This window comes from Echinops telfairi, unplaced genomic scaffold (genome assembly GCF_000313985.2).
Source record: "Echinops telfairi isolate 266 unplaced genomic scaffold, ASM31398v2 ScPeMD7_2;HRSCAF=8, whole genome shotgun sequence".
NCBI classification, from domain to species: Eukaryota; Metazoa; Chordata; class Mammalia; order Afrosoricida; family Tenrecidae; genus Echinops; species Echinops telfairi.
The window spans coordinates 77,669,378-77,690,120 of NW_022103898.1; the positions used below are offsets into that span (position 1 = coordinate 77,669,378).

The 20,743-nt window shown below is 49.6% G+C and overlaps 4 protein-coding genes across 5 annotated transcripts in view; 2 read left to right on the forward strand and 2 right to left on the reverse strand.

Moving 5' to 3' along the window:
* Positions 1-124: 124 nt before the first annotated feature.
* LOC101638250 (transmembrane protein 198-like) lies at positions 125-5,031 on the reverse strand. 2 transcript variants are annotated; one of them, XM_004700836.2, is made up of 5 exons: positions 4,252-5,031; positions 3,001-3,255; positions 1,931-2,512; positions 1,332-1,489; positions 125-1,229 (listed from the first exon to the last, which is right to left on the reverse strand). In XM_004700836.2, exons 2-5 carry the CDS (start codon positions 3,224-3,226, stop codon positions 1,092-1,094), a joined length of 1,104 nt encoding a protein of 367 aa, XP_004700893.2. In that variant the 5' UTR covers positions 3,227-3,255; positions 4,252-5,031; the 3' UTR covers positions 125-1,091. The 2 variants fall into 2 exon arrangements, with proteins under 2 accessions (XP_004700893.2, XP_045145376.1); XM_045289441.1 differs by having other exon boundaries at positions 1,332-1,492.
* A 634-nt stretch (positions 5,032-5,665) lies between these two features.
* Positions 5,666-16,608, forward strand: DNAJC14 (DnaJ heat shock protein family (Hsp40) member C14). Its single transcript, XM_004700576.2, has 7 exons — positions 5,666-5,774; positions 6,156-7,618; positions 14,156-14,262; positions 14,466-14,585; positions 14,909-15,069; positions 15,166-15,268; positions 15,652-16,608. Exons 2-7 carry the CDS (start codon positions 6,212-6,214, stop codon positions 15,860-15,862), a joined length of 2,109 nt encoding a protein of 702 aa, XP_004700633.1. The 5' UTR covers positions 5,666-5,774; positions 6,156-6,211; the 3' UTR covers positions 15,863-16,608.
* Positions 16,609-17,127: 519 nt separating this feature from the next.
* Positions 17,128-19,721, reverse strand: ORMDL2 (ORMDL sphingolipid biosynthesis regulator 2). The gene is made up of 4 exons (XM_004700575.3): positions 19,620-19,721; positions 18,508-18,682; positions 18,179-18,330; positions 17,128-17,614 (listed from the first exon to the last, which is right to left on the reverse strand). The coding sequence occupies exons 2-4, from the start codon at positions 18,679-18,681 to the stop codon at positions 17,479-17,481; spliced, it is 462 nt and encodes a 153-aa protein (XP_004700632.1). The 5' UTR covers position 18,682; positions 19,620-19,721; the 3' UTR covers positions 17,128-17,478.
* A 286-nt stretch (positions 19,722-20,007) lies between these two features.
* Positions 20,008-20,743, forward strand: part of LOC101638560 (SAP domain containing ribonucleoprotein) — a 52,669-nt gene continuing 51,933 nt past the window's right edge. The window contains exon 1 of the mRNA XM_045289085.1: positions 20,008-20,043. Within this exon, the coding sequence (XP_045145020.1) occupies positions 20,008-20,043 (36 nt within the window). The remainder of the gene's footprint in view (positions 20,044-20,743) is intronic.

A 20,743-nucleotide genomic window follows, 5' to 3' on the forward strand; every position in this document is an offset into this window, starting at 1 on the left:
TCTGTGTGTGAGTGTGTATAAAGCCCACTCTAGTCCAGTCTGAAGGCACCCGAGCAGGGGACAGAGGATCTGTCGACATGGCTGACTCTTGATTTGGGGCTACAAAGGAAAAACAACAACAGCAGACGCCAGACTCCCCAGTTTATTATTCAATGCCATTTTATTCACATGCTCCCTCATTCTTCCTTCCTCCCACCGTGTCTGGCTGCCCAGGGATGTGATCAATCGTCCTGTATGCTCTCTGGGGAAGAAGGGACCGACTGGAGAGTCGGAGGGTTGGAGGCGGGGAAAGTTAGAGTGAGTTAGTGGTTGGAACTGAACCAGAACTTTTAAGGTCAAGGAGGAAATTAGGCTCGCCTATCGTGAAAGGCAGAGAAGGCACTGGTCTCCCATGCAGCCCCCAGACCAGGCTCCTGGGGGCCAAGGGGCAAGAGTCTGGCACGTGGGCCAACACTGTGCTTGGAGCAGGAGGCAGTTCTTGTGCCAGGCAGGCACAGAGCCAGGCACCGGTCTTCTCCAAGTTTGAGGAACACGGACAGGGAGCACCATGGAGGATAGTGTCCCCAACTGAGGTAGAAGAAGGGGGCTTTAGCCTATGGGATCCAGGGAGAAAGGCTAACCAGGATCTCCCCTACCCCCTACTGAAGGGCCAGTGGATTAGATCATGCTAGGATGCCTCTGTGCCCTTCTCCCCATCAAAAGGCTACCGAGAGCTTTAGGAGGTGTTCTGACTTCCTAAAGGTCCTACAAAGACAAACCCCCTAATTTTACCATTGCGAAGCACACTGAGGCTAATTGGGCAAAGGCTATCCCAGTTTGGAGAGATTAGAGAGTCAGTTCCTTTGGGGAACAGACACCTCTATGGTTGGATGGAGGTAGATACTCAACTTCCATTTATTGCCCCACCTCCCAGGGTTCTCTCGATCCCCGAAATATATCCCTACAGATATGGACTGGGTTGGAGCACACAGATAGATCTGTAAGCCCAAGAGGTGAGGAAGTCTCTGTGTGGGGCCTGGGGACACTGGCTCTGCCCACCTAGCCTTTCTAGCCCCCTTACTAGGGAAGGTGGCAGCCTAGGAGGCAGAGGCTCAAGTCTGGGTGGAACCAGCCGGTGTGGTGAGGGGAACAGTGGAACTGCAGTCAGAATCCAGGTCTAGAACGGTGTGGGGGGCAGTGGCCTGGGTGCTTGGCCCCAGTTGGCGCTCTCGAAGACTCTGGAGATAACTCTGGAGAGGCACAGGGTAGGAAGGAAGGAAGGAAGGAAGAAGTCCAGGTCAGACTCCGCCTCCTACCCTGACCACCCCCCCAGGGTGCCAGCCCCCACTCACTGGAGCTAGGCTGTCAGCAGGGCTCCGGGCACTGGGGGGCAGCTGGCGGCGGTAACTGCCCTCACAGAGTCCCACTCCTGGAGGGGTCCGTTGCCACTTGGCCTCTTGCTGACGGACACGGAGGAGCTGGAGATGCCTCTGCTGGCGGCTCAGGATTACTGCTTGGGAGGAGGCAAAACAGGGGCAGGGAAGCTTCTTTAGAGCCCGAATCTGCCTCCTGTGCCCCCTCCCCGCCCCCACCAGACACCCACTGTAGAGAAACCCTGTGGACCTCCCTGTCATGGTCTTCTCATGCCTCATCTCTCCCCACAATTACTCTTGAACAACCATGACAACACCTCTTTGGAATGATCCGACCCAAGCTGCCTTTCCTTCCGTAGGAATGCCCAGCCACTCTGCTCCGTTTCCCTTCACCAGTGCTCATCCCAGTCCCACTCCCACCTTCTTTGGACCCTCCACAACGAATTTCCTTCCTTTCAAAGCCCTGGCCGACACATCTTCGGAACACCCACCCTCTTCCCGCAAATGTATTTCTTCCAGTCTGCAAACTGGGGCGACGAGTGGGTACGCATAGGTTGGCTGTTTCTGTGCTAACTTACCACTGGCGTGGCCTCCGTGTTCCTCAGCCATGAGCTTCCACTGGGCCAGGGCCCCCAGGGCCCCCAGGGCTGGCCAGGCCCCAAGTAAGACCCAGCTATACCAGCAGAGAGGCGGCAGGGCTGGAAGGGCCTGCAGCCGTTGGCCCAGCCGACTGCCTAGTGCCAGCTCCTCCAAGAAGAAGTCAGCACAGGCCACCAGCACTGCAGCTCCTAGCAGGGAGGTGCCAAGAACCGTGAATGGGCGTGGCCACCGAAGGGTGAGCAGGGCTCCCAGCAGCGCCAGTCCCACCAGGCCCCCGGCTGGGACCCAAGCTGAAGGCGGTTGGTATATGGGCTCGGTGCCCAACAGTGTGCCGGCGCCCAAAGTCAGGCCTAGCAGGAGACCAGTCAGGAAGAGGCCAACACTGCGAACCAGCATGGTAACCAGGCCGCAGAGGAGTCCGATGCCCAGCGCGATGCCGGCGCTCACCTCCAAGCTCAGCTGTGTCTCTAGTACCCGCTCTTTGTGGCACAACAGGAAGATCACCAGCGCTCCGGACAGCAGGCCAGAGAGAAACATTACTGCCTTGAAGCAGCGGTAGCCTGGGAAGGGAGGCAGGAGGCAGTGAGAGGCAGAAATGGGAGTCTATAGGGCTGAGTGAGGAAAGGCTATGCAGGGGAGCTGAATACAGGAGTAGCAGCTGCAAGAAGCTGCAAGGTAAGGGGCTGAGAGGCATCATTTCACGAAAGGCAGGGGGGACTTTTCAGAACCTAGTCCTTCCAAGGATGGTAGGTGACAGACATGAGCATCTGCTGATTCAGGCTATTGGGGAAGGGGGATAGAGCCTCTGGCTTGGAGGATTATTTGGGAGTAGAAGTTTGAGGTCAGAGGCCAGGGGGAAGCAAATTAGAGCAGCCAGGGGTTGAGCAAGACCTAGGGAAGGGCCAGAGGTGCCACTGAGAGAACAGGTGTGTGGCACACTGAAGGGAGGCATTCCTTGGTAGAGGAGTGGAGCTGGGCCAGGAGAAGAAAGAGGTGGCATCATTCTTGAGGGTGACAGTTGTGGGCAGCAGCTCCCCAAGACCCTCACCGAAGCAGCAGTAGATGATCCCAAAACAGCAGCAAAGGGCGCACACTAGGGTAGGTGCTAGGTCAGGATTGTTCTGGGGTTCCAAGATACATCTTGGGTCAGGAGGCTGTGGGAGTTGTTGGTTAAAAGGCCTGGGGTCAGAGGTCAGAACCAGGGGCAGCAAGGCTTCCTCCATGCCCAAAGAGGAGGTAGTCACAGGGGGGAGGTGCCCATTCCTCTCATCCATCCATCAATGTCTTGAAGGGGCTGGGAAACCTGCAAGGGAATAGGGGGTAGTAACTCAGATGCCCACGACTAAGGAGGGTTCTACAGATGTGTTTTCTTTTGAAGAAAGGTCTGTTTCAGAATGGCCTGGCTGGAAATCATTTAAGAAATCGGTGGGAATGGGTTCAGAGAAATGAGCAGGCTCCACACTGCCCTAAGAAACGAGGGTACCACCAAGTGAAACTTAGATAAACCAACCAAAAATGTTCATAAGCTAATGAGTCTGTGTGTGCCCTCTGCGCTTCCAGGTTACAGTGGAAGTAGGATGCTCTGGGTCTGAGGAGGGAAGGGCCCAAGGGGCAGTAGCCAGAGGAACTCAAAAAGCTCCAGTACCTTGTTCCAGCTGGAAAGCTTATCCTATCTGTAGCTCGGGCTCAATCGACTGGAAAGAAAAGGGTTACAAGAAGGGGAGCGGGAGGAGGAAGAGGAGAGAATGAGTCATGGTGGGGTTTTGGACAGCTGCTTTAACCCCAGAAAAGGAAGAGGGGAAAAACACCAGACCCCCAAGGAGTTTGGAACAAGGACCTAAGTAGAGGTGGTCACCCACACTTAGTCAGGGTTTTGAAGCCTCTGTTTCAATGTGGTGAAATGGTTGTTGACCGAAGGGGTGACCAGCCACAGTCCAACTTTCATGGCCCCTCATGGAAGCAATGGGCACTTCCCCCATAGACATTTCATATCCTGGTAGCCACTCCCGCTCCAGCTTTTTCCTACCTCTCCCTGGCCCCTGGAGTGTCAGGGATGCCAGGGGGATTTAAACTCCGTTCCTGAAAGGAGGCGGACACCCAGGAGGGACTGGCATTTGGGGCACTATCGCGATGGGTGGGGTGTATGCATGGATTTTCCTCCAGCTGTCTTCTTTTGGACATCAAGGTCCAATCAGGCTGGAAGGGCTATTTAGGAAAACCCTGGAGTTCCTCTTCCCAATCCACTGGGAAGTGTGGGGACCCTAAGCAAGGGGAAGTTGGGGAGGGGGTGCCTACTCACCACCCTGGCGGGGCTGAGGAGAGGAAGGGGTGGAAGTGCTTCCTTCGATTCCGGGCTGCTTGCTTGCCGGAAGGTCCTAGGCGTCAGGCTGGCTTGTGTGTTTGTGTGTGGGGGGGGTCGTCCACAAGGGCACCACTCTGTTTCCCCCTAAACTCTTGTAAGTCGTAGCCAAAGTCCTGGCAGCTAAATGCAACTAGCTTGGGGGTGGAGGATGGGGACAGGGTGGGAGGGGGTGACATCACGGAGGCGGGCCCCTTCAACTCTTTCCCCTGCATGTGTGTGGGGAGGACCTCGGATACCATTGTGCTATTTCTGGCCCAGAGACCCCCCAAAGCACAACAGGGAGGGGACCTCGGGGAGTATTGCGAGAGGCTTGGGGAAAGTATTTGAATACTTAGATAACTGGCTAACATGGAGCTCAGAAATACCCAACTAGGGTCCCAGTGTCCCCCTGGTTCCCACTTGGTTCCTTCCACTTCCCAGAGAATTGGAGTATTGTCTTCTCGGGAACCGGGTGGTCGGGATGGGGGACCATGGAAAGGACTGTTATTGGCCTGGGGGCACCAGTAGGGGATCCATGGGAGGGAAACCGTGAAGATCCAGAGAAGTTGGAAAGGTCACAGATAGGAGTTGGTTTAAGAGGTTAGAGACGTGTGCTCAGGAGGGGACTGAAGGCGACCGGACTCAGCCGGGTCTGCGTGGGGGCGGGGGCGCGCGTGCGGGCCTACGGACAGGCTCGGTATGCAAATGAGATGCAAAGCTGCATGCAGATGAGTGCAGTGTTACTTGGCACTGAGCTCCGGCCCTAACCCCAGCGGAGCTACATCCCCCTCCCTCCCCCCACCCCCGCCCAGTTTCCCGGCTCTGTTCCTAGACCGGGCCTGGAAGCTGCGTCCGGAGGGGCGGATCTGGGCCGTGGGAGCTACGGTTTTCTAAAGGGGCAACTCGCCAGCGGGGTCAGGCGCTAGGGAGGCCCAAGGTTTGCTGGGAAAGGAGGGGCAGCGTTGCGGGGCGAGCGCGGGGGCGAGCCTGGGGCTCCCTTCCCATGCTCCCATCCCTGCGGATACAAAGGGGCCTCTGTCCTCGGCGGCCGCCCGCGGGGAGCGGATCAGGGCGGTGGCTCCTCTGCGCCCCCTGGTTTTGTCTGCAAAGGAGACGGGACCTGGGGCTCGGGAACTGGCCTCTCTCCCAACCTCAGGAGAGCCCGGGAACACAAGCCGAGGAGCCCCGAGACTCTGCCCCCCGCCCGCAGGCGTTGCTGCAGCAGCGCCCACTCCAGGCGCTTCTGGGGGCGCAGCCCGCCCGGACCCTATTCCTCCGGCACGCCGCGGCCGGCCGCTTTCCTTCTCCTTCCCGTCTGGTCCCCCGCTGACCCCGGAAGTGGAAGTGGGCTCCGGTCGGCGGCCGACCCGGAAGACGGAAGCAGAGCGTGAGCGGGAGGCGGAGCCGGGGGAGCTGCTCTGGTAGCTCCCCCTGGCCCCGGACCCAGCTGCTCGAGAGGGAGGAGTTACCGCCGCCCTTCGGTACGTTACCTTCGTCCCAGCCGCAGGGGTCCGGAGTGGGCTCCCTGAGGCCCACCCTAAAGTCCGCCCCCAGATTTTTCTTTGGGGCTGCACAGTCCCCACCCTTTGGCCCCCCTTTCCGGCGGTCTTTCCGTTTCCCCCCGAGAGTGGCCCTGCGACCACACCTTTTGTGGCACCTCTTTAAGATTACAGCTTTCTGGGGAACCAAGAAGTAATGGATTGGGGGGAGGGTTGTGGATAGTTTAGCCCCGGCTTATTGCTTGGAGTAATGCATACCCCCGGAAGATGCCCCTTCCCTCTGGAGGGAGGTGGGTGCATTAAATGTCTCCCACTATAAGTTTACTTAACCCCATCAGTCCATCCTTGATATCTCTGTTACAGGCACCAGAACCGACCAGGATGGCTGTGACCTAAAACCCTCAGGAAGCCCTGGGGTCATGGCCCAGAAGCATCCTGGAGGAAGAGGGTTATGTGGCGCCCAAGGCAGCGGTGGTGCTTCCCTCAGGACTTTAGGACCCTCTGTCGACCCTGACATACGTTCATTCTCAGGACCCAGGGACTCAGCGGGCACAGTTCTTAATGGTACCCGCACCATCCCAGAGCAATCCGATCCGAAGAACACACAGCCCCCAAACCCAGCCCACTGGTCAGATCCAAGCCATGGTCCCCCCAGGGGTCCAGGACCTCCTGGAGATGGAGAGCAGCCTGCTCAGAGTGAGTTATCTTCCGAAGAAGAGTCAGGAGTGGACCAGGAACTTGCAAGAGGGAATGAGGCCGAGTACCAGGAAGATGGGAACCCTTCTTTTACTTCCGTTCCACCTACTTGCAACTGCCAGGGAAATCCTGGAATCCCTGAAGGTCTTTACTCCGAGGGAGGAGATAGCGCTTCGGTCAACTTTTGCCACCATTGTACCTCCCCAGCCTTGGCAGAGGATGAAGAGTTGGAAGAGGAATATGACGAGGAGCCTCATAAGTTCAGTGATTTTCCACGTGCGCCCAGTGGAAAGAAACCTCCACCCCGCAGACAGCGGCACCGCTTTCCAACCAAGGAGGATGCTCGAGAGGGTGGACGCAGAGATCCTCGGTCCCCTGGGCGACATCGACTGGGTGGGAGGCGAAGTCAGGCACACAGACACAGAGGCCTGGCACTGTGGGGAGCAGAGGAACTCTGTCAGCTTGGACAGGCTGGCTTCTGGTGGCTGATTGAACTGCTAGTATTGGTAGGAGAGTATGTGGAAACTTGTGGGCATCTCATCTATGCATGCAGGCAGCTCAAAGGCAGTGATCTGGACCTTTTTCGAATCTGGGTTGGAGTCTGGGCTGTGCGGTTGGGGAGCTGGGCCCAGGTGATGTACCAGCTTGTGAGGCAGGGGTTTTGCTATGGAGTCGGGCTGCTCACCCGGTTTCTTAGACTACTGGGTGCTTTGCTGCTTCTGGCTCTGGCCCTCTCGTTGGGCTGTATGCAGTTGGCCTGGCGGTTTCTGGTAGGACTGGGTGACCGATTAGGCTGGAGAGGTAAGACCACTTGGCTGGTCTCTCAGCTGGATTCTCCTGCCTTGCAGCGTTTCCTGGCTCTGCTGAGAAACAGCAGGCTGTGGCAGCAGCTGGTAAAAGTGGTTCAGTGGGGTTGGCTGGAGTTGCCTTGGGTCAAGCAGAGGACTAACAGGCAGGGGGATGCACCTGGAGCTAGTGGGCGCTACTGCCTGCCCGAAGAGGAAGTGGCTCGACTTTCGACCATGGCTGCAATTCCTGAGGATGAACTAAACCCGTTCCACGTGCTGGGGGTTGAAGCCACCGCATCAGATGTTGAACTGAAGAAGGCCTATAGGCAGCTGGCAGTGATGGTATGTTTCCCCTCTTTTCTAGTCCTGTTTTGTACCCAGCTTTTATTTTCTATTCCAATTCGGGGGACAGTGGAATAAAGGGAAGGCAGTACAAGACATCAGCTTGCAGACGAGGGATAACTTATTCTTAGGAAAGAGTTAGTTGTAAAGGATCTTCAGCCTCTGTCTACCATGGATCTGATCTTCCCTCGCTTTTTCGTTTTGGGGTTGTTGTTTTTTTCCCCCATCAGATTCTATTATTATTCAAGGCAATAAACTTCATAAGAACTGTTGGAATCACTTACCCTGGACTATCCAGGTGAAGTCCTTCTGACTAGGTGAAGAGGCCTGGTCAGTGGGCCCCACAGCTGCCCTGCCCGGAACAAGTGAGGGGTTGCTGAACACAGGAAAAGCCAATTATACCAGAGAGCTAAGTGTACAAAGCAGCTTAGGCCCTGCGAGTGATTAGTCCAAAACTAGGTAGCAGAAAACAAACAATGAGTTTAATATAAACATGTAATATTAGTGTTATTAGCGATAGATACTTGGTGATTGTTACTATTTATATATTGTTCTTGCCATTTCTATGTAAGTATGACTATAAGGAACCTGTGCAAATTGCACGGAAGTATTATTTTTACCTTGCGTATATCAAACTGGATTAGAAAAACCACCCACCACCAGTAGGAAACCAAAGAGGATGGACCAACAAGGTTTTCTTTCAACCTATCCAAGGTGCAATCAAACATCAGGGTTGTAATGTACCAAAAGGCTAAATTAGTAGTTTGGTTGAAAATGCAGTGAGGGATAGCCTTAGAAATTCTCCTACTTGGGAGGGGTTGCTCGCTTTCTAGTTGTTGCTATGTTGTTGTTATTATTAGTTGCCTCTGAGTTAGTTCCAACACACAACAACACGATAACGGAAGGAAACATTACCTGCATCCTCACAATTGTTAAGTTTGAGCACATTAGTGCAACCACTATGTGGATCTATTTTCTTGACGGCCTACCTCTTTTCTTCCTGACCTGCTTTACCAAGTATGTTGTCCTTTGCCACAGATTGGCCTCTCCTGATAATGTGTCCAAGGTTCACAAAACAAAGTCTCACCATCTTCGTTTCTGGGAGCATTCTAGCCTGTACTTCTTCCAAGACAGATTGGTTTGTTCTTCTAGCAGTCCATGGTACTTTCGATATTCCTTGCCAAGCATTTAGTGCATCGGTTCTCCTGCGGCCTTTTTTATTCATTGTCTAACTTTTAGATGCATATGAGGCCCTTGAAAACACCACCGCTGAGGTCAGGCACACTAAGTCCTCAAAGTGAGATCCTTTGCGCTTCAGCAGTGTTAAGAGGTCTGGTGGTGGAGCAGGTTTGTAGGCCATCATTTGTTTTCTTGACTGCTGCTGCCATGAGCATTGTGGGCCCAAGGAAAATAAAATCCTTGAAAATTTCAGTCTTTACTTATGGTGTTGTTTACGGGACCAGTTATTTAAATTCTTTTCTGTATGTTGAATTGCAATCTTTCCTGAAGGCTGCAGTCTTGATTTCTATCAGCAAGTCCTTCAAGTCCCCTTCACTTTCAGCAAGTAAAGTTGAGTCAGCTGCATATCGCAGTTTGTTAATAAGCCACCCTCCAATCCTGATGCCTGGATTCTTTTTCATGGACTCCAGCTTCTTGGATTATTTGCTTAGCATATGGGTTGAATAAGGATAGTGAAAGAATATAACCCTGCCACACACCGTTCCTGAGTTAAAATCAGTTCTTTTCCCTAGTAAAATCACCTAGCATTCGCTTATTTTGTTTGCATGACTGCCTCATGGTCTGTGTTATAGGCTCTGAATAAGCACGATAGAGTATTCAGGAGTTCCTATTCTTCTCAATGTTATCCATAGTTTGTTATCCACACAGTCGAATGCCCTTTGCATTTATTGACTCATGAAACACAAGTAACGGTAAGTAAACATCTTTCTGGTATTTTCTCCGGTTCAGCCAAGAGCCATCTGGTGTCAATAGTGATATCTCTTCTTCCACATTCTCTTCTGAGTCTCACTTGAATTTCTGGCAGCTCCCTGTTGATGTACTACTGCAACCGTTTTTAAATGATCTTCAGCATAATTTTGCTGGGCTTTGATATTAATGATATTTTTGATTATTCCCACATTCTGTGGGGTCATCTTTCTCTGGAGTCGGCACAAAGACCCCTTCTATTAGCTAGGGAGCAGTCTTGTTGGTACAGTGACTGTATGTATTCCTTTTTTTTTAGTAGTTTTATTGGTATATAATTCAATGGTTTAAATATATTTTCAAAGAGTTATGCAATCATCACTACAATAAATTTTAGAATTTATTCATTCTTAGCTTCCCGTTATCCCTCAACCTCCCCTTAAGAAACTGTTACTGTCGGTACTATCTCTATGGATTATTTATCCTGGATTTCATATAAAGAAAATCATACAAAAACTACTGACAAAAAACAAAAAACAAAACAACTACTGACAACAAGATAAAACACCGGCAAAAAACCTCAATCCAAAAGAAGGCAGAATAGAAACTAGAACAAATTAAAATTGGGTCAGAAGGGAAAACAAAGGCTATACAATGTTAACCTAACTGGATCTGGAGTAATCCACTTTCCAGTGCTCTCTGTCTGAGGGCAAGACTGGTCACACCCCCAGTCATTGGTCTGAGAGTTCAATTTCTTCTGAATATTTTGCTAACTTCCTGCATCATTCAATATTTTGCCCATGGAATCCTTCAGTATATCAATGTGAGGCTTGAGTTTTTTCTTAATTTATTTCAGCTTGCCATGTGCTGGGTGTGCTCTTTCTTTTTGACTTTTGGACTCTAGGCCTTTGCACATTTCATCATAATGTGTTGTCATTTTGAGCTGCCCTTTAGTACTTTGTTCAGTTCTTACTTCATTTTTGTTTTGTTTTCATTTGTTTTGCTACTCCATACTAGATTAAGTTTCTGAGTCTCTTTTGACATTCACTTTGATCTTTTCTTTCTTTGCTTTTTCACAACCTTTGCTTTCTTCATGTATGACATTCTTGATGTCATCCCGCAGCTCATCAGATCTTCCGTCGGTAGTGTCCACTGCATCAGAAATGCAGGTAGGACACACTCAGGTTGTATTTGGCCCTGACTGCCTTGTTTCCATTTTCTCCAACTTCACCCTGAACGTGCAGATAAGCAATTAATTTCTTTGGACCCTGGCCTTCTTCTGGCTGATGGTAGGAGTTTCACCACTCTTTCCTTTCCACACATATAGTCACATTGATTCCTGTGTATTTCATCCTGTGTACTGAGCACCGTGTGTGTAGCTGCTGTTTTTTGTTGAAAAAAGGTATTTGCAATTAAACTGTTGGTCTTGCAAAAAAATTCTGTCCTGTGATCTCCAACATTGTTTCCATAACCAAGACCATATTTTCCAACCACGATTCCTTCCTCTTTATTTCCAGCTTTCAGATTCCAGGAATTATCTGTGCACCTTGATTGTATGTTTGATCAGTCTCAGACAGAAGAAGTTGGTAGAATTCATCAATTTCTTCATCATTGGCTTTGGTGGTTGGCATGTTAAATTTGAATAAGTTATATTAACTGGACTTGTAGGCATATAGGTAATATCTGTTTTTTAAAAAAAGGCTTGGCGGTCATACCTGACTTCCTTTGGCTGTGCAAGGGAGGAGAATCCATCTCTACATCAGACTGATTGCCACCCTGGGGTCAGACATGCCCCCACCTTACATCTTTCTTTACCCTATTCTGACACCACTTGTCCCACCATGGCACTCTTTTTCTGCTGGGAGCAATAATCCATTGTAATGACTACACAATTCAGAGAATACTCACAATTCTGGGGGCTTATTAAAGGAGTTAACGTATTACCATAGGCCAGGAGCAGAAAATATGAAGGATACAGTCATTAACACAGCAGTGTCCCTCTTCAGCCAGCAGCCAGTTGTTTCTCTCTGGTCCTGATCCTCTCAGCCACGTGGCCCCTTGGCCTCTGGTTTTCACAGGCCTGGAAGCACACCCACTGCTCTGCCTCAGTTCATAGTCTCAGTGCTGCTCGCTCGTCTTCTCTGTTTCATGCTCTCCTTTGACCTTAGTCTGGCATGGCCTCTACAGCCTGTGCCACTTCAGGTAGGGAGGGGTCTCTAACATGATCCCTCTGTGGCTTTTCTTCCTCGATGGTCCTGAGAAGTCTCCCAATTTCTACCAATTGTTAGATCAATGTCTGAAATTGAACAAACATGCGATCAAGGGACATGGATAATTACTGGTGAATGGAATTTGAAAATTGGAATCAAAGAGGAAGGACCAGTAGTTGGAAAATATCACCTAGGTTATATAAACAATACTGGAGATCACAGGATAGGGGTTGCAAGACCAACAGTTTCTTCCTTGCAAAATACTTTGAACAATATAAATAGAAACTTTGCCTGTGGACTTTGCTCTTAAATATAGGGGAATGGCAACTGAAAGGACCCATTCCGTCTATTAGTGTTTCACACACCCTGTTTGCATAGTCCCAATCCAGTCATTTGGTGAGAAGTTCAGAGACATGGATCACAGAGCCATATTAAGAAATTTCACTCAGAAACCCACAGGGGGTTACTAGGAGTTAGCATTGACTTGATGGCAGTGAGTTTGGTTTTATTATTTTTTTGAAAGATCAAGAACATCAATTAAGACAACACAGACCTTTAGTGACCTAATCTAGCCTGGTGACTAATCTGCGTGCATTAACAAGAACAAATTTCACTTCAGCACATTGCCCTGTTACATACAGCACTGCACCCCAAGGTAGATCTTGGGTGTCACGTCATGTAAACAAATCCCAATAGTGAGAAGGTTAAAAAGAGCACACCGGGTTGTGCTGTGATGAATCATACCTAGCGGCAGCGCTAGTTAACATTTTTAGAGGGAAGCCATTACCATTGTGCATCACGTTTGTCAGCTGTCCAACATTTTGTGTTTTTTATCAGTTACTTTGTTATGTTTTCCGGTCACAGCGTAAGAGGGAAGTGAAAACTAGTGGGAAAGAGCTGGCAAGTTTTGGGTAAAAATGAATCATTTCAATTTTATAAATGCATTCAATAAAATAAATGTTTAAATAAAAGCAATTATATAGTGTTTTAATTATCCTATCCATATTCCTGAATCCTCCCTTCAAAATGTAAGTTTAACAAAGTTTGTAAATGTGATGTGGCCCGCATGAATCTTGCCTGTTGCACCAAATGGCTTGCGTTTTAATTGAATTTGACACCCCTGCTCTAGAGTATGACAAACCCACAGGTGATTGGTGGAATTTTTACTAATAGTTGAGGTTTTTTTCTCACCTTCCTATCTTTTTAGCATACATCCTCTCTTGGAGAATAGCACTGTTAGAAATATAATCATTTTTCCACTTCTCTTGGGGTGAGAATATCGCTAGATCCCTCCATTCTTAACATCTGACCTCACAGTCCAAGGTTCTCGTTTGGCCTAGATTGCCCATGAGAAGGCTCCTCCATTAGGACTTTCTTTGGCATCAGTCAGGAGGCGAGCTTTCTCTCTGTTTGGGGGGCATGGACATAGAGCGATGGGAAGCTGTAGGGTGATTGTCTTGGAGGAAAAAACACTATAGAGTGTGTGAAAACCTTTGGACATCTTGATATGCTACTTCATTCTGGGACAGCTAAGAAATACTGGACTATAATAGGAAGTATTGAGTAGACAGGAGAATTTTGTTAGAAACTAATAAGTTAGAAGATTTAACATCTTTAGAATCCTTAAAGGATTGATAAAATTAAAATGGGAGGGCTTGGTATCATGTGTGCCTGGTAGGGTGACTACTGTCCCCTTTGCTTGCAAAATGGGGTGTACAGTAGTTAAACTAGGATGGTCCCAGGGAAACTGAGATGGCAGATCACCCTAGTGCCAGTTCTGTGCCATATACTTCATATGCATTCTCAATACTCTCAGCAATCCATGGTAGATTTTCATTCCTTTTAACAGTGAAGAACCAGGAGGGTAAGGGGGAGGTGGGGGAGAAAGGGGAACTGTTCACAATGATCTACATATAACCCCTTCCTGGGGTACAGACAACAGAAAGTTGGGTGAAGGGAGACATCAAACAGTATGAGACATGAAAAAATAGTAATTTATCAATTATCAAGGGTTTGTGAGGGAGGGATGGTGGTGGTGGTGGGGGAATGAACTGATACCAAGGGCTCAAGTAGTAGGAAAATGTTTTGAGAATGATGATGGCAACCAATGTACAAATGTGCTTGACACAATGGATGGATGTATGGATTGGTTGAGTTGTACGTGCCCCCAGTAAAGTGATTACAAACAAACAAACAGTGATGAAACTTGAGTCTCAGTTAAATGTTGAAGCGTGTAGTTATGATTGACATTTGGAACTTGAGTCTACACGTGTCTGTAGAATCGAGTTAGTAATCATTACGTTGTATCTCCACGAGGGAGGTGGAAGAACCTTCTGAGGTGAGAGCGTTTTGACCCTGGAGGGCTAGAGTGGGTTTGTGCTGAAATCTGTTATTTGCTTGATAGGTGCATCCTGACAAAAATCATCACCCCCAGGCTGAGGAGGCCTTCAAGGTTTTACGGGCAGCCTGGGACATTGTCAGCAACCCTGAAAGGCGGAAGGAATATGAGATGTAAGTTGGAGCTGGGAAATTGTCAGGTGGGGTCAACAAAAATCCTTGATAGTGGAGGCCTGGCCCTGTCGCTGGACGCTCTTGAGGCGAGAGAACCGAGACGGCCTATCCTTGTCAGTGGCTGGAACCTTCAAGAGGCCAGTGGATCTGTCCCTTGTCCCTCCATCAATACCTTCTGATTTACAAAGCCTCTCTTTTCTCAGGAAACGAATGGCAGAGAATGAGCTGAGCCGATCAGTGAATGAATTTCTGTCCAAGCTGCAGGATGATCTCAAGGAGGCAATGAATACTATGATGTGCAGCCGATGTCAGGGAAAGCATAGGTATGAAAGAGGTCAGGGACGGATGTCAAACCTAAGTCGTTGGGTAGCCAAAGACCTTTCCTATGAATATTATTGGCAGTTTTGGGATACAGGATAATAAAGGTCCTGAGGTTTCTACCTTTGCTAAGCTGTAAGAGATGGGAGATTTGAATTCGCAGTTAAGAAAAGCTGTCTGAATATGTATGGATGCATGTATGTATGTATGTATATAAAACAAATGGAGGTAACGTCAGACATGGAGCAAATATGTCAGCAATGATGAGACAGCAATGTACCCTAGGAAGGCATGATGCATGAGGAATTCTCCTTTTGTTGGATTGCAGAAGGTTTGAAATGGACCGGGAGCCCAAGAGTGCCCGATACTGTGCCGAGTGCAATAGGTTGCATCCTGCTGAGGAAGGAGACTTTTGGGCAGAGTCAAGCATGCTAGGCCTCAAGATTACTTACTTTGCACTCATGGATGGAAAGGTGTATGACATCACAGGTACAGTCTGCCCTGCGGAAGCACGAACCCATACTTCCTGATCTCATTTGTGCTCGAAGCTGTGATGTTTTGGTTAATTATTTCTCATGTTTACAGAGTGGGCTGGATGCCAACGTGTGGGAATTTCCCCAGATACCCACAGAGTCCCCTATCACATCTCATTTGGTTCTCGGATCCCAGGCACCAGTGGGAGGCAGAGGTAGGTAATATTTACCCTTAGTAATCTATCCGTGATTCTAGTCTTGAATATGGCTTTGGAGGGGTTATTTAAAACACCTAAGGACACAAGTGGCTTTTGATCAGCTGCTAACCAAAAGGTTAGTGGTTCCAACCTACCCAGCGGCTCTGTGGAACAAAGGGCAGGTGGTCCGCTTCTGTCAAGAGTAAACCAAGAAAACCCTGTGGAGCAGCTCCTCTCTGTAGCAAATGGGTTGCCCTGAGTCAGGTGCCCAACATGTTGGGAGCTAACAATGTTGTTTCATCCTCTAGGAAGTTTGGGGAATAACTCTCTAACTTAGATAACTGTGTCTCTGGTAACCTCGCCTCTCATTTATTTCTTCATCTCTTCCATTTTCTTCTTAGAGCCACCCCAGATACCCCACCTGCTGATCTTCAGGATTTCTTAAGCAGAATCTTTCAAGTACCACCTGGCCAGATGTCGAAAGGGAACTTCTTTGCATCCCCTCAGCCTGGCCCTGGGACCACCACAGGCTCCAAGCCCAACAGCACAGTACCCAAGGGGGAAGCCAAACCGAAGCGGCGGAAGAAAGTGAGAAGGCCCTTCCAACGCTGACACCCTTCTCTGCTTTCCTCAATCAATGTCAGGGAGTCCAAAGGGCTGTGTACAGCACAGGATGGAGTTTGCTTTGTTTGTTTTTAAATATTTAAAAAAGGGAAAACTTTAAGCTCAAACTGTTCACTGAGTACGTGTAGGAACCATTCTCCCTTCTCCCCCAGTACCCAGGAACTGACTCTTGTCTTCAGACAATACCAAAGAAATAGGAGGCGGCTCGAACAAGGAACCCAGCCCTTGGACCGGACAGTAGATCCCAGTGGTGTGGGACTGGGTGTTTCCCTGGGGTCTGTATGCCTTTGTCTTGTCTTTTGCTTTTAGAGCAGATGACACGTTTTCTCCCCACTTTTAGAACTATGAGTCTATCTTATTTCTTGACCCATGTCAGGAAGAGGCCCTCCTCCTTGCTCCCTGTACGCTGGTTAAAAGAAAGCATACAGCCCTAATTGTAGGAGGTGCAGAGTTCAGAGTGGGAACTTTGAATTCTTTCATTTTCTGACTTTCACCCTTGTGGGTAAGCACCCAAGTTCAGGCTTGTTGCTGCAGGGATGGCCAAAATCAATAATTTTTTTAAAAGTAGACTTACACTCTCGGCCCTTGGTTGAGGGGGAAGGCTGAGGGGGGATTCTCAACAGCCCCCTTGTAACCCAAGGGTTTGTATTTTTTTAAGTTTGTTCATATTTGTATGTACATATCTATTTAAAGCCAGGGGATTATCTTTCTATAAATATATAACTGGCAACCTGCTCCCTCTCTTATTTGGCCATTTAGCTGTAACTCTTCCTCATTTGAGAAGCCTTTTCATACTGTAGTAGCTGAGAGTGAAGGGCACCCCCTACTGGACTAAAGGAGCTAGGTTAAAAAATCAGTTTGGTAAACCCAAGAGTCAAACTCACCACCAAGCAGATTCGCACTCATAGCAACCCTATGGAGCAGAGGTTCCCAAACGTCCTTGGCCTACTGCCCCCTTTTCAGAAAAACAATAACCAGAATCTTGTGTGCTGTGGCCCATAATCCAGGATAAAGTGTTGGGTATCTGCTTTGGCAGCCCACTAATCGTATGCCTGTGGCTGTAGCTCTTTACCAGAGGGCATAGCTTCCACTTGCTTCACGGAGTGGCTGACAGGCTTGCACACCCGCCACCCCCCTGTGGTTAGCAGTACAGTGCTCGTCCAAGTTTTATATAGTGAGTGAAATATTTTTGTTTCTTCCATAGTCTTAGGACATCTTCCTACTTTCTGTGCTCACCCAATTGTAGCCATGTCTGAAAAAAGTATCTTTATTATAAGGAAGACAGACAATCAAATATAGCTGGGAGGTGGTGGGAGTGGAAAGTATGGGTAAAGGTAATCACCAAACAAGCTGCCCCAAAACATGGTTTCCCACTGTGGAGAAGAGACGTGGCCTTTACCTCACCTGCTTTTCCTGATTCAAAGAAATCGGCCCCTGGCATGACTGGGTGGTTCAAGGAGCCCCAGTTGCCAATATCTTCCTGGAAGTGTGCGGAAAGGTTTATAGTTTTTGTTAGGCATTCAGGAGATAGAAGATAGCATAAAGAAGGAGCCTTTGTCCCAATGTCTTCCTCACACCTATAGTGCTTTTCCCTGCACCATCCCTCAGTACTTGTTGATCCCGAAAAGACGAACCCCGTGGAACTGGGGCAATTTTGGCAGTAGTACGCTGAGCAGCGAGGCTGTGTTGATGAGAAAGTGAGCAGCATCATACTTGGTATAGAAGCTGGCCAGGAGGTAGCTAGGGAGAAGAGAGAGGACGAGTGAGGTGTGCTTTCCCTTATCCATATTCAAAACTTGCCAGTGACTTCTGTTGTCTTAAATGACCACTACATGTAGTCCTAGGACATCTGAAACACTCCAGCATAGATGGGCAGTATTTAATCTGGGGATGGAAGACCGTAAGATGAGGACTTTAAAATGGAGATTGTCAGCCTCCGTGTTTCTTAAAATTATTAGGGACTCATGGCAATTGATGAATGAGGCGATTCCAGCCTGTAGGGGCTTCCACTCCCCACAGTCAGTTTTCATAGATTTACATTCTCCTCTTTAGAAGTGTGAAAACATTTTACCTTGTTTGCATCTTTTCCATTCCCCTACTACAAAGGGAGGGAGCAAGAAATGGTTGATTATCTTTTGTGACTTTATTAATATTTTCCCTAGGTTTTGAACTAGAATACTACAGTATCGTCAGAGGGGCTTAGATGACTAGCCCTCTCTTTTTTTAAAACGTCCCTGTGGGCCTTTATACCTGGCTCTTGGAATGCGTTCCTACCCAGCATCTCCCATTCCCCCCTAAACTTACAGTACAATAGGAGAGATGCTGAGGAACTTGCGAGAAGAAGTAAACTGGAGGCCATAGTCCATCTGCTCCCAGTGTGTCAGTAGCCGGGCTTTCCCTTGGTCGGGGGTCTCAAAGGGCGTCCCTTTCACTGTATGTAGGAAGACATACATAGCCTGGGAGGAGGGAAGGGCATTATGAAAGGGCAGACATGTGAGATAGGAATTCAGCCCAAGGAGTGTACAAGGGAGGAATCAGACCATCCCAAAAGGAAGACCCCCCCAAAGAAGTCCTAATTTAATTTTTCTTGACGGAAGCCAGGAGTGAGTCTCAGGGTCTGGCTCAGTGCTCACCAGGTTGTGGAGGACGTTGGTCAGGGTCCAGACAACAGGCACGCTGAAGAAGGGAATGCTGAGGAGAACCACGTGCAGCAGTCCTACCAAGATGACGTAGGCCAGCCAGATGCCACGGCTGTTCATCACTCGAGTGTTGGGGTTCACTTCGCTGTGTGCCACCCCCACATTCATCCTATCACAGTAGAGGATTAAATTCCCTTTTACCTTGAGTGGAGCTTGTACCCCCACCGCCCCACCCCTCTATGTCCTGAATAGCCAAATCCCTGAACTCTGCCAGGAATGAGAAAACGTACTCATTATACACAAAGGAAAAATGTAAACCATAAGAAGAATATTCTGCATTTAGAGGTACATTGCTACTCTTTACGGTAGCATGGGATGAGTCTAGGTCTGTTGGACCCGCTCCCAGGACCATCAGAAATGGTTAGGAATACCTCACTTAAATGAGTAACATTAAAGAATCCTGTAGAAGTTACATACTCCCTAAACCCTGGGGAACGGGTCATTTGCACTAAAAAGGAACCACCAGGAGGGCAGAAGGGGTAAATCAAAACCAAACACGGCCATGGGGTGAATTCTGACCGAACACCGTAAGGGGCTGCGCAGAACTGCCCCTGTGGGATCGGCAGCCTCCCCCTGCGCAGCGGTTTTGACAGCAGCTCAAGGTGTAACCCGCTCGGACTGGGTAAAGCTACTTCGTCCTTTTCTGGGTCAGCCCGTCCTCCTCTTGGCATGCAAACAGCCAGTCCCCTATTGATACTTCGCCCAAGCGTGGGCCCTGCAAGAACGTGCCCTGAGCTTTCGGAACGCCTAAAGAGAAGCCGCCCTCCCTTGAGTCCGCGGTGGCTAGGGCCACCTCAGCGTGGCCCTTTCGATTCCCGTCAGCTTTAAATCTGAGGGTAGGGAGTGGCTCTTGATTGTCTCGCTACCTAAGGTCTCCAACCAAAACTGAATGAACCCGCCCCCATGATACTTCCACCTTCCCTCTCGCTCGAGGGCGTTCCCTCGGGGCTCTCTCCAACACTCAGTCTCCCAGTCTGTAATACCTCCCACCTATCCCCTTTTTTCGTTCTTTAGCCACCCTTTCCCAGTCTCCCAGTCCCCCCTACCTGACAGTCCCTGCTAGGGCTTAGCGCAGGCTTCCACACCTGTAGTCTCCAGGAAGCAGCTACCCCCGCCCACTGGCCTCTCCCTATTGGTGGAACAGAAACAGCGCTGCCACCACCTATTGGTTGGTGGCCTGCCAGGGGGAAGCACAAATGGCCGCCATTTCCGTCGTTCCGAAGAGTCAGAGCCCGCCCTTTACTCCGTCTCACCTTTCGAGAGGGGTGGGGCTTGCTGGCGGGAGCGTGCGTGCGGGCCGCCTTCTGGCTAATGAGGAGCGCTGATGGTGTGGGGTGAGAGTAAGAGTGGCGGCTATTGGTCGGCGCTCGCTCTTTGCGCCTGGGCGGGAGCGCCGGGGGGCGGGGCCTGGCGGGGTAGCGGGTAGCAAGCAAGATGGCGGCCGAGACGGTGGAGCTTCACAAGCTGAAGGTTCGGTGAAGGGGAATAGGGTTGAAAGGGGCTTATTCTGGGGTCTGGAATCTGAAGCATGGCTTGGGTCTTCTTCGCCTGCGTGTTCAGACTGCGGGCTTTTGCGTTTTGTGTTCCGGCTCCCGCCGTAGTTAGCCGGCTTTTCTTTTGTGCCTGCCTTTTCCCTGTCTGCGCCTTCCCTACTTTCCTGGTTTTCCTGACGACTTTACTGTTATTTGTGCTTGTTAGTTCGATTCCCTGGCTTTCGTAGCTGTACCTTCGGTTACTCTTCCCTATCGGTCGAGTAAGTGCCTTCTACCTGTTCTACAGAGAGCTGCATTACGTCAGTGGTCCCCTCTTACCGCCCACGCCGGACACGGGACCTCCTTTTCGCTCTAGGTTGATAGTCCCGTCTGTTGACCAAGGTTGAGATCCGCGGGCAATGGCTCTTAGATGTATCTCTGTCTGGCTAGGGTCGAAACGTGATCCCGAAAATGCTTCCACTCCTTTTTACAGGTTGGGTTACGCCCCCGAAAACCTGGGAGACTTACCGGGGTCCAGGAGGCGTTAAGCAACAGTTAGTAAAGGCACAGATACCTCAGATTTCGACGATTCTCCAGGTGTCTTAGTGGTTCCTGGGCCCCCGGGCTGCACCGCCCTACATTCCCCTTTAGAGAGAGAACCGTCAGTACTGTGGGAGAACCTTTTCAAGGTTAAGGAT